This window comes from Mizuhopecten yessoensis, unplaced genomic scaffold (assembly GCF_002113885.1).
Source record: "Mizuhopecten yessoensis strain PY_sf001 unplaced genomic scaffold, ASM211388v2 scaffold4359, whole genome shotgun sequence".
NCBI lineage: Eukaryota > Metazoa > Mollusca > Bivalvia > Pectinida > Pectinidae > Mizuhopecten > Mizuhopecten yessoensis.
In genome coordinates this window covers 1,611,880-1,629,538 of record NW_018405506.1, presented here as the reverse complement: position 1 = coordinate 1,629,538, position 17,659 = coordinate 1,611,880, and the positions used below count along the sequence as shown (strand labels likewise).

Sequence of the window (17,659 nt, the reverse complement as noted above, 5' to 3'; positions counted from 1 at the left end):
TAGAAGTACATTGACATCATCAACACCACATTTTCATAGAAGTGTTAACTTAGGGGCGTGGTTAGCGGGATAAACGTTCTACAAGTACATGTACCCTTTCTGTAATACATTACCATCATCAACAACACTTCTTTCATAGTAAGTATCAACTTACGGAGCGTGTCCAGTTGACAAGTGATCTGCAATTAATCACTGCACATCTATGACATTATCAATGCCATTGCTGCCTACACAACTGTTAATTTAGGAGCGTGATTCACTTGATTGGGTAAATGATCCGCTGATATAATCAACACACCTTATTTATAGTAAGTGTTTGCCTACGTGGCGTGTCCATGGGAAAAGCAGTATGCATATATCTTACCCTCCACAGACGTTAGTCATCTACCTCGCTAACTCACTACCTCACAAGTTCGTGGTATATTAAGAGAGGTGCTCCACTAGTTAAACGTATGTTCAGACCCATCGTAGATCGGTGCAAGTGCTAACAAGGAGTGTGGTCCTTGGAATAAAATCTGTGCATTGCCTTCCCTATAGATGTGATTAACACCACTATCTTATACATAAGTGTTAACTAGGGGGCGTGGTCCGTTGAATAAACAAATGTTCATATACCCACCCTCCATTGATTCGATCAACACCACTGCATTATACGTAAGTGTTAACTAGGGCGTGGTCCGTGGAATAAACAGCTGTCCATATACCCCCTCTATTGAATTACCAATGCCACTACATTATACGTACATGTAAGTGTTAACTAGGGGGCATGGTCCGTGGAATAAACAGCTGCCCATATACCCTCTATTTATTCGATCAATGCCACTTTATTATACGTAAGTGTTCACTAGGGGGCGTGGTCCTTTGAATAAACGTCTGTTCATACCCACCATCTAGCATTATTATTAATATCACACATCGTCAATCATGTTGCATCACACAAATATCATTGCAAACCAGTCACGCAACGACGAAATCGGACATTCAAATTAAACATAACCAACAAAAATAATCAGGATACACAAGAATTAACGAAGATATATATGTACATCACACATCCAAACTTATCATCAAATGGTGGCAGTGTCCCACTGCCTCAAAGTCAAGTCATGGTAGCATAGTTGTCTACTATTTGTTGTGTACAGGGGGAGTGTCAGACATGTGGGCGTGGCGCGCTTCGCTGTCCCGAGGGCTACGAAAAGGCAACAAATGGTCAGCTAATAAACAGATGCTTTTATCTGGGCAGGTTCGGACGTAACTATGGCTGTCAACGTGTCTGTGAGAAAACTGAATTCGTAAGTTTTAATTTGATGCTGTCGATTTTACGTATATTGCTATACTTTTCTCAGTTTTTTCACTGTAGTGTGGCCTGTGCGTTGATAAAAGTTGGGACTGTTTAAAAGGTGGCGGTTGCCAAAACAAGTAGAAGGTGAGTTCTCAGAACATGTTCGTTTTCTTCGACTTGATTTTTTTTTAGCGATCAACGGATGCACTGAAGCAAATGAAAAAAGACCAGTGTGTTCTAAAATGCTAAAATTCCACTCCAAAAAAAAGCATCTTTATTAAAGTACAGTGTTTGCAAAGTGACGGGAGCCGGCAATTGGGACGTTCAGTCGACGACGACTTTGAATTTACTCCAAAAACAGGTTCGAACCGATGTTGCGGTTTGGACACTCCATAACTTAAGACTGTGTATGGTTGTGACATTGGATGCAAAGTTGTAAAATTGTACGGTGAGGACTGCATATTCGCACATAGCGATTGAGCGGTTGGGAAATGTTGTTTGTCTATATAATAGTAGATACAAAGAAAAACATTTTACCAATGGAGCTTCACTACTGTTACGAATGTAGCTTTAGGAATAAAAATCCTCCGAATATGAATACTCGGAACTAATGTTTTGAACCTGTTTTTGGAGTATATTCAAACTTGTCATCGACTGAACGTCCTAATTACCAGCTCCCGTCACATTGCAAACACTGTACTTTAATAAAGATACTTTTCTGGAGTGGAAATTTAGCATTTTGCTTCAGTGCATCCGTTGGTAGCTTAAAAGTTTACAAGTAGAAAATAACGAACATGTTCTGAGAACTCACCGTCTAATTGTTTAGCAGCCGCCATCTTTTAAACAGATGGCGGCTAAAACTGTTTTCAACGTACAGGCTACACTACAGTGCTTTTTGTATTCAGTAATCACAAGTTTTGTCCTTTAATTCCATGGACATCAATATTTTTATAAAATATACAAATGTAACTCTAAATGGTATATTAATTTAAACGTTTATTTACTCAGAGAAAATGTTCTTCCATAACCAATATTGTAAATGTGTCAGGTTTAAATATTGAATAAATAATGAGAACCAAACGTCTCTAAAACTACCTACTACCCGGAGTTATACATTGTCAGCTAATTGCATAATGTTGATTTATGTCTTACAGACTAAACGATGTTGTGCTAATTATTATAGTTCTAATTGTCTCGGTAAGTATGCATGCTAAAGAACAAAACATATCTAAATAAATTATGTGGGTTCGGATAATTAAAGTACAATATTTTTCATTTAAAAATAACAATTTTATTGAAATATTATGAAAGCTTTGGTGAACCTTGTCAACAAGAGGTGCATATTTAAATAGAAAAATAGAAATATTGCAATCAGGAGAAAAACAGACAGATTTAGAATTTATTTTTTGCAAAGGTGACAACGAATCTCTCCATCACTTTTTTACAAAAGAAGGCATAAACTATACAGATGGATGTATTAATTACCTCACGTAATAATGCAGCATGTTATATTTTTCGAAGAATGACATGAGCTTATACGTTGGGTTATCACTTGATGTGTAATTATAGGGAGTAAGCGTTAACGTGTGTTTTATCACATTGTTGGAATTGGTGAAATATTACGATGTTGTAGCGTAATGAAATATCGTGATGTTGTAGTTTTGTGAAATATCGTGATCTAATTTTGCAGAATATCGTGAAGTGATTTTGTAGAATATCGTGATGTTGTTATTTTTGAAGAATATCGTGATGTTGTAATTTTATAGAATATCGTGCTGTTGTAATTTTATAGAATATCGTGCTGTTGTAATTTATATTGTAACTTAGTAGAATATCGTGATGTAATTTTGTAGAATATCGTGATGTTATAATTTTGTAGAATATCGTGATATTATAATTTATGTTGTAACTTAGTAGAATATCGTGCTGTTGTAATTTATGTTGTAACTTAGTAGAATATCGGGATGTTGTAATTAAGTAGAATATCGGGATGTTGTAGTTTATGTTGTAACTTAGTAGAATATCGTGATGTAATTTTGTAGAATATCGTGATGTTATAATTTTGTAGAATATCGTGATATTATAATTTATGTTGTAACTTAGTAGAATATCGTGTTGTTGTAATTTATGTTGTAACTTATTAGAATATCGGGATGTTGTAATTAAGTAGAATATCGGGATGTTGTAATTTATGTTGTAACTTAGTAGAATATCGTGATGTAATTTAGTAGAATATCGTGATATTATAATTTATGTTGTAACTTAGTAGAATATCGTGCTGTTGTAATTTATGTTGTAACTTAGTAGAATATCGGGATGTTGTGATTAAGTAGAATATCGGGATGTTGTAATTTATGTTGTAACTTAGTAGAATATCGGGATTTGGTAATTTAGTAGAATATCGAGATGTTGAAATTAAGTAGAATATCGGGATGTTGTAATTTAGTAGAATATCGGGACGTTGTAATTCAATAGAATATTGGGATGTTGTTATTTAGCAGAATATCGAGATGTTGTTATGTAACAGGATATCATGAGATTGTTAGTTAATATCTGACGTCTGTGTTTAGTAGAATATCGGGATGTTGTTATTTAGTAGAATATCGGGATGTTGTTATTTAGTAGAATATCGGGATGTTGTTATTTAGTAGAATATCGGGATTTGGTAATTTAGTAGAATATCGGGATTTGGTCATTTAGTAGAATATCGGGATGTTGTAATTCAGTAGAATATCGGGATGTTGTAACTTAGTAGAATATCGGGATGTTGTTATTTAGTAGAATATCAGGAGATTGTTAGTTATGATCTGACGTCTGTGTATAGTAGAATACCCTAATGTTCTAAATAATGCATTCATACATTTTTATTGAATTCAAAACTTTTAAAAATGAACAATCTATGATTGTATCGTAAAATGACATAATACTGTAATTTTCCAATGGATGAATGTGTTTTAAGATGTCATGATGGTGAAAGCTAAGACTCATATCATATCCTTAAGCTGTCAATTACAATTTGATATGTGTTTTGGTGGATGCCCCGGTGCTTGATGGCTGTGTTTATCAGAATATGTTTAAAAGTACCAATAAATATCTGTGTTTTTTGACTGCCATGATCATGTGACTTAACATTGTATCGTCTTGTTAAAATGCCTTAATGTTGTAAACGATTACTTGAAGTACGTGTTTAGCAGAATGCCGTTATTTTGCGAAAAACGACTTGGTGTGCGTGTTAAGTAGGAATGTTGTAAATTATGAAATAATGTATCCGTGTTATAGAATGTCCCGGAGGTCCGGACTTTCCATGTAACCACAATGGCGACTGTTACGACGGTATTGACGGTAATGGTACCTGCTTGTGTTACCCTGGGTACAGTGGAAACGCCTGTCAGCTCTGTGAGGTTAACGACACTGTCCAAGCGTGTGGTTCGTACTCCATATTGTCATAGGATAATATCACTATGTCATGTTTGCTTAATTTGTATACAATTTTTGTTATTTTTTAATAGAGCCCCGGTGACCTTTTTTTACAATGTTGGTTACAAATATGATATTTTGTCAATGTCAATCCATAGAGTTGTACATGTTACTACCATATCTGAATTATTTGAAAATAAGACTTCTAGTTCCTCTTATCACCTAGCAAAATAAATGTGTCATAATACTTCGCTCATTTGTTCATTTTCCCTTAACGTGAGTAAATAACAAAAAATAGAAATCTTAACGCATGATGACGTCACCCTAAACTCTTCTTTTGACAAAAATGTAAAGCTTGTCGGTATTGACACACTGAAACATTAAAATGTGCATTGGTCCTATTCATATATGTTGTTGGTATTCCTGAATATCTCTGCTGCACAGAGAATCTGACGTAACTAGTATTTCATATGTTTTACTTCACAATCAATTCCCATGCCATATCTATACATATCTATACATGCGACACTCGGACTGTACGCCTATTCTCATTTAGTCCTATGTGTGATTGTTATTCGTTGTAAATTTATTTATCACACACTTATTGATAAGTACCAGGCAGCATGATCGTATTCCTCCGGCATACGTCACTGTGTATATGAGACGTATGTTGTGATTTTATGTAACACGTGTCTACAGGTCGGAGTTGTAGCTTTAACCACGGTGGATGTAGTCAGAATGCGGACTGCAACGACTTCTCGGGAACCACCACTTGTACATGTAAGTCGGGTTACATTGGAGACGGCAGTACCTGTGACGAGGTTTGTTTTGTCGACAATGGAGGATGTCATCATAATGCCACCTGTCAGTTTCTGGTAAGAAGTCCAAACAGGCAGTAACAACATTTTGTAGTTATAAAAAGGCTCAAAAATATTAGCGAGTCAGCGAGGTCTAGTTTGGCTGCAAAGGGTTTTTGTTAGACTACTAAGTTTGCTTATTTATTATGCACAAATCACATCTTTCTTTACGTTTCTTCAACCAAACTTAATTTCTTAATACTTCAGATATCAATATGATCATCAGTAACATGTGTTTCTTATTCCTGTAAAATGTTAACAATCAATATAGTAATACATGTTAACATGTACCACGGAGGAAGAAATTCAAAGTAAAAGGACCTCATTGTAAAACCGTTTTGTTCCATCGCTCAAGAATTTAAGTAATCCTAGCGTCGGAAGGTGCTAATCAAACTTCGGATCAACACTTACTTTCATCTAAAATCATGAATAGCCTGAAGTAGATAAATAGGAGCAAATGTGGCATAAAAGTTGTTCTTCAAGTCAATGAACCATGAAATGTTATTTCCTGATTCGAGTCTGATATTAGCGCTGTTTCATTTCTGACCAGTTTAAATATTGTTCACATAGATTTGTATGTAAGGCCAAATACATGTGTGAATTTCATACTGTCGTGTCCATATATACCTGTTGTAGTAGTTTTGGGTCCTGATCAAGGTACATATCATACAACGTCGTCCCGATCTAAAACAAATGTCACTCTCATTTGCAGACAACTACCAGATATCTCAATTGCACATGCGCAGAAGGTATGGATGGGGACGGCCGTACTTGTTATTACGTGAGTAAAGTGTGTAGATGTAGGTACTATATTACAACAGGCTTGCTGCATCGGAATACTGAGTTTGGGAGTTGACTGAACGTTGAATCTTTTTAGACATTCCTACATATTGAATAGATAATTATATATTATTTACATTAATATGAGAGTATGCCTGAGTCAAACTATAACATCCACGTCATTATGTGCCTTGGCTCCGGTAACCATGACGTCTGATTGATCCATGTCCCACTGCAGACAAAACACTAGAGGTACACTAGAGGTTACCTCTCTATATAACTTTGCTTCGGACATAACGTATATAACGATATGACGAGTGTTTTGGCTAAGGTACCATCATTGACTTGTTAGCTGTGTAGGTTAGAACACCAATATAATAATCGGAGGACCAGGGTTCGAATCAAGGTCTGCTAGCTTTAGATGCTTTTAAATCGGAACACTGGAATTATTTTATAGGAGTACCACAGGTCATGCCTTTCTTTTCAGTCATGATGTATCAAAGTTACAGTCAAAACGATAAAAAAAGTTCCCAATGAACAGTTTTTTATAACGGTACTGAATGTGTTACATTTAGAACGTTTTCAACATAAAAATGACTAAATGCATTTATCCGGGTTTTTTGGGGGTCAAACATGTGTTTCTAAAAATAAAACCCCTGATTTTGTGAAGTGTGAACATTCTTAAAGTCAACAGTTTTTTTAAATTCTGCGACAATAAGATTTAATCATTCAAATGTGATGAAAATATCAAAAACCAGTATACTTGGTTTACGATTCGGTGAACTATCCTGTCAAATACAAAACATAAATCATTATTTTTTCAACTTTTCAAACATTTTGTATATTTTGCTTTCTAGCAGCCACCTGAAAAAAATCCTTTAAAGAGTAAAAGCCAGGTAAAGTATAGTTTATAAGTTTGCACGTGTTATGCTTATATGTATATGTAACATGTTTAAAGTTTGTTACAAATGCAATACTGTCAGCGTATCAATACGAACGGCGTGAATGGTATGAACGATATTTAACGGCGTGAAGGTTTTGTTTCGATATTTCACGATTTGAAAGTTTTGTTTCGATATTTTACGCTGTGATGGTTTGAATAGATATTTAACGCCGTGAAAGTTTTGAAAGATACTTAACGCCGTGAAGGTTTAAAAAGATATTTAACGTCTTGAAGGTTTCGATACATATTACAGACGGACATTGCTGTTTTTGTTTTACTATTTATATTTATATTACAAACGGGCATTCATGTTGATTTGACTATTTATACCTTTCAATGCAGACAGGTATGATTGATGGTGTATAACTTTTTATACTTTCTATTACAGACGGGTATGTTTGTTGGCGTAACAGTTGCTGTGCTTGCTGTTATGCTTCTAATCAGCGTGGCCTTGTTCTTCTACCTGAAGATGAAACGAGATTCCTCTGGGTTCCTTGAGGTTTGGAGTAAAGTGAGACGGGTAGGTTGCCTTGTTATTAATATCAGTTTATCCTCATGTGCATTCTCAAATATTTATATTTCACAAATATATTGGTTACAGTACAGTTCCCAACTATTTGATTTCAAGTCTGGAGATGTTTTGCTCATATGTATATTTATATAAATGTATTCTGTGAAAATCCTGAATAATGAATTCGCAAATAAACATCACATATGTCGTTACTGACGAAATGATCCGTATATCAGCAGCGTTATACCGTTGCTTTGTGTTACACAACACACTGAACAACACATGTGGACTTATTGTTTTTATTATCTCACAGCCCATTTTGTTACATTTATCTTCTACTGGTAAATACTTTCTGTATCCTTTGTTGTTTCAGAATTCTGACAGTAGCTGTGCCCAGCTTCACACCAACTCTGATGACGAAACCAATGTAGCACAACCTCTTTCCCCAGCTGACGTCAACTTTGACAACCCACTCTATAACGTCAGCGACAACTTCTAAAGTATGTTGGTTGTACAAGACTTGCTGAATACTGGATAGAAATAATCCGAATGGAAGTGATATACACCAGTATGTGTGTTGCCTTATCGTATAGAGGCCGGTGCCTTTCAGGCAATGCAAACTTGTTGAACTTTCAAATTTGTTTGTGTGCATCAAATTGTGGAAATATTGTACCTGCAGCTGTTTACTGATAATCCTTCATTTTCCTATACATAAGCAACATAAAATCAGTGCTGGGAATGCGACTTCAACATTTGAAATGTGTTGCTTCCCTGTCGGTACGTTGTCGTGATAAACATTACAAACGCCTTATTTTCCATAATTATAGAATAATTGATCATTCCTTTAATCACTACTTATATATACATATATCGTCAGATTAAGATAACATATCTTTTGAAATCCTTTTTTACTTTTGTAATAAACAGAAAATACGAATGTTTTATTGTATATTTGTTGTTTATATCCATATCATCTAAAGACTTTCCGCTCTCTTATCACCAAGACTTCAATTAACAGCATCGTTACTAATTATATAATCGTGACCGATCCCCAAACTATCCGTGCGTTCGCGAATAATACGAAAATCAGATGTCATGGCTAAGTGTCATTAAACACGAACATACCAAAGTTGATCGAAATGAAATTTATCGAAATTCAATTACATCGAAATGTGTGCCAATCAGAGGCCAAGCCACGACTGTTTTATTTCTATTTCAATCCAGTTTAACAAAACTGATTGGTCGACTTTTTTATATTGTTCGATTTCAATCAAATTCGAAATCTTCTGCGACTTCCATTTTAACATCATGGTTTTATCCTTTGTCTTCTTGTTTTGTTGGAAGTGTGTTTTTTTATTTCTATTCTTTGATTAATTTATTTTAGATACTCTTCAAATTTATTATCACACGTAGTTTAAATAACATGTCTTGAAAACACAAGGACAAAAACTGAACGCTATGACGATGTAAAAACTAATGTATCGTCAACACATCAGGATGAAATCTAAACGCTATGACGATATACAAACTAACGCATCGTAAATACATCAGGACAAAATCTAATAACAATGGCGTTGAAAAAATGCATCGTCAACACCTCAGGACAAAATTTAAACGCATAACGATGTAAAAACTAACGTATCGTCAACACATCAGGACAAAATCTTCACTCAGCGACGATGTAAAAACGAACACATTCTCAACAGTTCAGGACAAAATTTGGACTCGGCATCAATGTAAAAGAACAAAAAACATTGTCACCACGTCAGGACAAAAGTTGAGCTCAGCGACTATGTAAAAATAAAAACACGATCTGCGTAAACGTTAAACCACCACAAAACGAAAGATAAAGTGTCCCACGATAATGGAACGAAAATCACGTGTTTAGGAGGAGTAAACGTTTCCAGCAAAAACAGTACAGTAGCATTTGCCATACTATCATCATGATAAATGACGGAAAGAAAATTGTTGTTCAGTAGAAAGTCTTTAAGGTGCGACCAGACAGATAACATTATCATGATTCAGTGAACTATAAATATATATACATTCGTAAGTATAATTCAGTTCGATAAAAAAAATAGTTACATGTAACCATAAACCAAAAAATCAAAAAAGTAAAATCGAAAAAAATGTTGAGAATTTCGTGTTCGTTTGTAAATCTAAGATAATTTATTTACATTTAAACAATTTATTGACACGTTTGAAGATACTCGGTTAGTTTTGTACATATTGTTTGCAATTTCATTCAGTTTCGGAGTCAAAACCAATATTTTTCCACAAAACTTACCATTGCTTGCGTCAAAAAATATCGAAATGTCAGTTGTCAGAAGTCTGATATGTTGGGGGACTTCCGGTACTACACAAATAGTTACTTGATCATGTAATGAACAGATGTCTCCATACATGTTCTGTCATTAATAACAGTCATTAATTAACTCATTTTTTTCTGAGATCTACTGTAGACTGGGTACAGATACTACAGTGAAACATAACATTCTAAGAAATATAATACAATGTAAAGCAGATAAGCTACATCAACTTACAAAAACTCAAAAGGTATCGCCCTTTGGTTAAAAGATGTGTAAATGCCTGTCGTAGATATATGTTACGTCTGGCATAAGTTTTCGTCACGTGCACCTACCCTTTACGCTTTCTCACAGGATAATGAAATCGCTTCCACACATCATATCTCACTAAAAAAGTCTTCTTTCCTACTTTTTTAATCAATCTTTCACAATATTTTAAATATAATTCTAGTTACAAATAAATGCAAACCAAATCTTAAATAACAATCATTTTCTATCCATATAGAAAGTGTTTGTCATTTGTGTCGTAATGATAACAGATAACATGTGTAACCTTACGCACGAAAGAAGTACATAAAGGCAGAATATAGTGTTTATTATTTTATTAACACTAATATCACATTAAATCTGTAGCATTTCGTGTATAGTTAGACTTGTTAATATTCATGGCTAATATCATTCCTTCGTTAATATATCATTCATAAATGAACACAAATGCGTTTTATTTAAACCTAAGTTTACATATTCTTTGCAACTGGAGTGGTGCATTTTTTTTGGGGGGGGACCAGTTGTTCTAGAAGTTACACGAGTCTTAATCACACAATGCCGTCATCAATAAAGTGGACTCTCGAGAAGAAAAGTATAGCTAAAATGTCAAAAGGATGTATCTTTCAATATATAATACTTATATCAACTGAGACTTAAACCAATCATTTGCTGTTAAGACATACTACTTAGTAAAGACAATAACAATGACGATATTGACGTAGTCATGATAGTCGTCATAAAGTTGTCATTACGTCAGATATCAAAGTCTAATTGTGTTGTCAGAGGAGTTTATATGTTGTCCTTGTGCACTAACAGGTGGGACAGCATGGTCCAAATTTGTGTTCGTAAGGTTTGTAAACAAAGAGTTTTCCTTAGACACTGACGTCGGCATGATAACGTTATTCCGTATACAATCCTCATAGAGTGGAGGGGGTATTGTAACGTTATTGTCTGCTGTTTGGGAGTTGGTGGTAGACGTTCTGACTGTCTGAATGTAGGAGCTGGATGTCTCAACTGTATTATCAGTATTTGTAGTCAGAGTCAGTCCTTGGAACGGTGTACGTGGTATAAATCCACCTGTAAATAACACATTGTTTTAAACATTAAATTTCCATCAAAACAAGTAAAAATAGATTAAAAGATTAAAAAGATTGATTCAGAATTTAATATGTGAACATCTGTCCTGTTGTTATTTAATAACATCTGGCATTTGATGTCTGTTGTGATTACCTGTGATATATCGGAGTATCAACGGAACCTAATAGCATGTACATGAAGGTTTACATGGCGGACAGACAAGCAGAATCGTGTCGTAAGACAAAATTTATACGAGATTAAATTACTGCAACTATAACGTCTGGAAATAAGGACACGTTAAGTTCATCCATACTTTTATTCATGTCATGAATCAAACTTTTAACCAAATTCATATTCATTATCTATTACGAGTTATCGAAAATTAGGTCTCAAAGTCTGAACACTATGAGTGAAACGATGAAACCAAAGGATCGATCACGGTACAAATTTGTAACAATATGAATTTAAGAGTTTTGTAAATGTATGAACAACATGATTAGGGAGCTCTCGCAGTTGATAAAAGTTGACTGCGAACACATTAATATGTAGTACACCGCTTTATGAGAATCCATTGAGGGAGAGAGGTCAGCGTGATGTGTTTGTGGATTACTGAACTGACGTGAGAGAGAGCTAAGAGTGTAAGTTGTTTGTGGATTACTGAACTGGTCGGAGCAGGGAGAGTTGTCTGTGTGAGATGTTTGTGGATTACTGTACTGACCTGAGGAGGAGATGTCTGTGCGAGATGTTTGTGGATTACTGTACTGCCGTGAGAGGGGAGATGTCTGTGTGAAACGTTTATGGATTACTCTATTGACATGAGAGAGAGCTAAGAGTGTAAGTTGTTTGTGGATTACTGAACTGGTCGGAGCAGGGAGAGTTGTCTGTGTGAGATGTTTGTGGATTACTGAACTGGTCGGAGCAGGGAGAGTTGTCTGTGTGAGATGTTTGTGGATTACTGTACTGACCTGAGGAGGAGATGTATGTATGAAGTGTTTGTGGATTACTGTACTGACCTGAGGAGATATCTGCGCGAGATGTTTGTGGATTACTGTACTGACCTGAGGAGGAGATATCTGCGCGAGATGTTTGCGGATAACTCTACAGACCTGAGGGAGAGATGTCTGTGTGAGATGTTTGTGGATTACTGAACTGGTCTGTGCAGGGAGAGTTGTCTGTGTGAGATGTTTGTGGATTACTGTACTGACGTGAGAGGGGAGATGTCTCTGTGAGATGTTTGTGGATTACTGTACTAACCTGAGGAAGAGATGTCTGTGTGAGATGTTTGTGGATTACTGTACTGACCTGAGGGAGAGATGTCTGTGTGAAATGTTTGTAGAGTACTCTACTGACCTGAGGAGGAGATGTCTGTGCGAGATGTTTGTGGAGTATTGTACTGACCTGAGGGAGAGATGTATGTATGAAGTGTTTGTGGATTACTGTACTGACCTGAGGAGGAGATGTCTGCGCGAGATGTTTGCGGATAACTCTACTGACCTGAAGGAGAGATGTCTGTGTGAGATGTTTGTGGATTACTGTACTGACCTGAGGAGGAGATGTCTGCGCGAGATGTTTGCGGGTAACTCTACTGACCTGAAGGAGAGATGTCTGTGTTAGATGTTTGTGGATTACTGTACTGCCCTGAGGAGGAGATGTCTGCGTGAGATGTTTGTGGATTACTGTACTGACCTGAGGAGGATATGTCTGTGTGAGATGTTTGTGGATCACTGTACTAACCTGAGGAAGAGATGTCTGTGTGAGATGTTTGTGGATTACTGTACTGACCTGAGGGAGAGATGTCTGTGTGAAATGTTTGTGGAGTACTCTACTGACCTGAGGAGGAGATGTCTGTGCGAGATGTTTGTGGAGTATTGTACTGACCTGAGGGAGAGATGTATGTATGAAGTGTTTGTGGATTACTGTACTGACCTGAGGAGGAGATGTCTGCGCGAGATGTTTGCGGATAATTCTACTGACCTGAGGGAGAGATGTCTGTGTGAGATGTTTGTGGATTACTGTACTGACCCGAGGGAGATATGTCTGTGTGAAGTGTTTGTGGAGTACTGTACTGACCTCAGGAGGAGATGTCTGTGTGAGATGTTTGTGGATTACTGTACTGACCCGAGGGAGATATGTCTGTGTGAAGTGTTTGTGGAGTACTCTACTGACACGAGGAGGATATGTCTGTGTGAGATGTTTGTGGATTACTGTACTGACCCGAGGGAGAGATGTCTGTGTGAAGTGTTTGTGGAGTACTCTACTGACCTGAGGAGGATATGTCTGTGTGAGATGTTTGTGGATTACTCTACTAACCTGAGGGAGAGATGTCTGTGTGAAATGTTTGTCGAGTACTGTACTGGCCTGAGGAGGATATGTCTGTGTGAGATGTTTGTGGATTACTCTCCTGACCTGAGGGAGAGATGTCTGTGTGAAATGTTTGTCGAGTACTGTACTGGCCTGAGGGGGAGATGTCTGTGTTAGATATGTGTGGATTACTGTACTGACGTGAGGGAGAGCTGAGAGTGTGATATGTACGTGGATTACTGGACTGACCGGATGGGGTGATGTCTGTTTGAGATGTTGTTGGATTACTGTACAAACCTGTGATAGCCCTAAGAGCCTGCGCTTGTGGATGTGCGGCTGATCGGGGTGGCTGTCTCCATTTAACAATGACACATACGCCAAAAAACACGAACATGATTGCTGCGGCGATGCTGCCGAATACAATAGCGTTGATTGATGGGTAAGCATCGCTATAATGGAAAAACCAACAACGGATGTATTAAGGTGGCTTAATAATCTTAATTACGATAAAGTTTATGGATAAAATACGTCACATGTATGTTACTGTTCGAACGATATGAAAACAACTCGAGATACATTATGTCTTCACAGTGCTGTCACTGGATACACAACAGCTTAACAATAATCCTATAAAATATTAGAAAATTTGTTTATAACGTCGTTACGTACAACGTAAGTTTACATTATCGTCACTAGATTCACTATACAGTATATATCAGTGAACCACTCATCATTACATACCCTGTAGATGGGGGTTCGCAACAAATACGATATCCAAACGAACCACAGCAATGTAAGGGGCTTGGGCAGTAGATATAATATTTGACCTGTTCCTCACGCTGTGTATCAATGTCGTTTGTATAGTAACCTAGCGAGCAGTCTTCGTTGTGTAGAAGGCTATCTAAAATAACAGAAAAACAATAAAAGTTAAACTGTTTGAGTATAGTTAAAGAATAGTTCAGCCATTCACATATCAAACAGTTAACAGGATGAATATACACCTAGCAGAGCATAATACTGCCAAACCAAATCAAACCAAGTATAAAATCCGAACTATACATGGAAACAAAAAGAAATTCAAAATGCCAAAACAAAATGACTAAACGATCTAAGCTACAATCGTTATGTGTTAAATGTTTGCAGAAACTGAAGTCCTCAGTTCGGAAAACATTAAAAGTAGCTTCATGGATGGTAGACTCTGCTGGTTCATTTGTAAGTCCCAAAAAGCAATATGCATAACTAAGGACCATGGGAAACCTTCATGTAAAATTTGAGAACGATTCTTCGTTATTTTCTGAGAAATGGCGCTAACAAACTTTAACTCTCCCTGATGTTTGCTGTAACCTTGATAGCCACTGTAATCTCTGTTGAGTAGTGGCACGCTTCACTCATCATTTAATTTGAAATTTGCCAGTAACCCCTCTTGCTTCTTGAATTCATGACACAAAAAGGGTGTAAGCATCTCCCCTTTTGTATCAAAGGTAGTTTAGACGAACTTGATTTCTACCTGTTTGTCCCCTAGCTTCACCAATAAGTCTTAAAAGGACGAAACAACTGTATGCTGCAGTATAAATCATTTTTTGGTATACTGTATCAACCTGTGTGTGTCTTACCTTCATGTTTTTACTTTAACAAGGTATACTAAAGTAAAGGTATCAGCGTTATTTTATAAGCGTTTGCGGTATTTTTAACGGTATGAGGATAAATATGCAGTCATTGGCTTATTCTATAATTAAGATATCAATGTAATTTTGTAAAATATTGTTAACGCTTTATCAACGGTATTTAAGTTGTGAAATATTGGTGTAAAATTGTTTTCAAAGTTTACCTTATATGTTTCTTATAATGCTGTTTGCCTTAATGAAGCCATGCTGACTGCAGTTGTGATGAGCCACGTAATTGAATTAATTAATGATGCTATTTCGAGTTCAGGGATTCCCCAGCTCATCAATGGTACCGATATATTCACTATCGTTGATCAATAGTAACAGACATCGTTTCTTGTTTTGACAAGAGGTCAAGATCTGGATGTGCGCCTCATAAAGGTCATAAAACGCTTACTCTTCAGGAACACATGGATTAGTTAATTATTCTCGTGTGTTTCTTCGGTTCCCTTTGCTGTTTCTTTTGTTACGATTCTGAGTTACGGTGGGGGGTTTTTTGTATAAGAGGTCTCGATAACAAAAGGTGCGGCGGTCAAACTTTGCTCAAATGATCGCTTCTAAAATTATTTTGTATCAGGAGATCATCTGTGTAAATAGATAAAGTTTGTACAACTCTGCATCCTTACTATTTTCAATTAAACTGGAATGTCTCTTGTTATAATTTGTCTGTATTATAATATAATATTTAATCCCCCACGTGTATGAATGGTGCATCCTGCAATAGTATCTAATACATGTTGTTGTTTCCTATGTAGGGTGGTGTATGACTCGAGCTATTTCGCAATATTCAGTTCATATTTACGTGTGGAACGGGTATAAAACGTAAAAAGAGGCAGTGATCCGGACAACGGTATTCATGGACCTGTATTGACGAGAACAAGTAGGTCAGATCAAACAAAACATTTCACAACAATTCGTGTAGCCGACAGTAGGAATACGGTCAAGCCTCACATGTAGCTGAACTTTGGACATTTTTCTACGATCATCATGTGCCCACAAGTGAAAATATGACCAGTGTGTGTCATTATCGGGTTCATCACAAACTAAGAATTGTATATTTGTCATGTATTCATAAGTAAAGATAAGGTTTGGCCTCACTATAACCAGGTAAATAATGCCGTATGGTAGTACCACAACACAGACATGTTTTTAATGTTTACATTATATGAATGAGGTTGAAGGTATACTCTTGGTAAATAATTGATAGATATTGATTCTTTACCGCCAACCAAAACAGTAGCAGATTAGAAAGAAGTCTTTAATATGATTTAATAGGATATTTGTGGACGCAGGCATTGCTGCCTCTATATCCACATCAACATAATTTGTGTTACAGAGTGAAACAAGAAAGTTACAAGAATTGATGCATGCGATCAAGTTACTGTATAAGATCAATTTACATTTTGAAGAATTGTTTCATTAAGACGATTCTAGTGTTATAAAAACTGCATCGGTTCCATTTTAGTATGAAACATACTCTGTGTGCCAAACGTACATAACCAGGATGCCTGATACAGATATGTGAATGTTGTTCATAGGTTGAGTTTAGAGAGTGTTTACCTGTTGTTTACCTGTTGTTGGTATACATGGTATTTTGCCTTCTGTAAACACGTGGTAGACTTACCTGTTGTTGTGGTAGCGATGATACACGGCCATATACAGGCTACCAGTGAAACAGACAGCGGCATCTTCATACCGAATCTGACACAACCTATAGATATTGTACTGAGTGTGATGTGTTCAAATACACAATACTTTTAACACTGTCACACACATATTTCGTAACCAGTTCGTTCTCTATTATGCATGACGAATTTGAAGGGGATACCTGGTTGTATCATATCAATCTATACGAGGACACGCTGTGTGTACAAATATACCGGGTGTTTCCAAATAGGTAATTACCTACACAATGATAACTGTCACGTGACTCGGCTATATATAGCACAGTCCGTCGTTCGCAGCCATGCATGAAGACGGAACAACGCCATGGAGTATCACCTTTACCTATAGGGTTTTCTCTCCATGACAAGCCAACCTTTATAACATACAACATTTATCCAGGGAGCAATGTCGATCATAGAAGTAAACAAATATATGTATTATATCATATTAATATAATTATATCCTGTACTCATTTTCTACATAAACTATCTGATTTATAAGATTTATAAAATATCATACTTGATATCTTGTATCTTTATAAGATATGTCTAATAAATAAATATATTTATGACATCATATAAAGGATATT

At 36.2% G+C, this 17,659-nt stretch overlaps 2 protein-coding genes across 4 annotated transcripts in view; one reads left to right on the top strand and one right to left on the bottom strand.

Moving 5' to 3' along the window:
- The window catches only part of LOC110448850 (stabilin-2-like), a 108,498-nt gene extending 99,726 nt beyond the window's left edge, over nucleotides 1–8,772 (top strand). For both annotated transcript variants that reach the window (XM_021495321.1, XM_021495323.1), the window contains 8 exons: nucleotides 1,143–1,292; nucleotides 2,437–2,479; nucleotides 4,562–4,708; nucleotides 5,399–5,574; nucleotides 6,269–6,337; nucleotides 7,194–7,232; nucleotides 7,668–7,799; nucleotides 8,164–8,772. In XM_021495321.1, coding sequence (XP_021350996.1) covers nucleotides 1,143–1,292; nucleotides 2,437–2,479; nucleotides 4,562–4,708; nucleotides 5,399–5,574; nucleotides 6,269–6,337; nucleotides 7,194–7,232; nucleotides 7,668–7,799; nucleotides 8,164–8,289 — 882 coding nt within the window. In that variant the 3' untranslated portion in view covers nucleotides 8,290–8,772. The remainder of the gene's footprint in view (nucleotides 1–1,142; nucleotides 1,293–2,436; nucleotides 2,480–4,561; nucleotides 4,709–5,398; nucleotides 5,575–6,268; nucleotides 6,338–7,193; nucleotides 7,233–7,667; nucleotides 7,800–8,163) is intronic.
- Nucleotides 8,773–10,721: 1,949 nt separating this feature from the next.
- On the bottom strand, nucleotides 10,722–17,288 carry LOC110448868. Of its 2 annotated transcripts, none has more exons than XM_021495345.1 (4): nucleotides 17,030–17,288; nucleotides 14,483–14,642; nucleotides 14,039–14,190; nucleotides 10,722–11,440 (listed from the first exon to the last, which is right to left on the bottom strand). In XM_021495345.1, the coding sequence occupies exons 1-4, from the start codon at nucleotides 17,097–17,099 to the stop codon at nucleotides 11,124–11,126; spliced, it is 699 nt and encodes a 232-aa protein (XP_021351020.1). In that variant the 5' UTR covers nucleotides 17,100–17,288; the 3' UTR covers nucleotides 10,722–11,123. The 2 variants fall into 2 exon arrangements, with proteins under 2 accessions (XP_021351020.1, XP_021351021.1); XM_021495346.1 differs by having other exon boundaries at nucleotides 14,483–14,638.
- Between the last annotated feature and the right edge of the window lie 371 nt (nucleotides 17,289–17,659).

What these genes read in the sequence shown, in the direction of transcription:
- LOC110448868 (XM_021495345.1), bottom strand. Translation starts at nt 17,099, where the DNA reads ATGAAGATGCCGCTGTCTGTTTCACTGGTAGCCTGTATATGGCCGTGT. An exon ending in CATCGCTACCACAACAACAG is followed by an intron (nt 14,643 to 17,029) that starts GTAAGTCTACCA and finishes CTGTTATTTTAG; the next exon opens with ATAGCCTTCTACACAACGAA. An exon ending in TGCGAACCCCCATCTACAGG is followed by an intron (nt 14,191 to 14,482) that starts GTATGTAATGAT and finishes TTTCCATTATAG; the next exon opens with CGATGCTTACCCATCAATCA.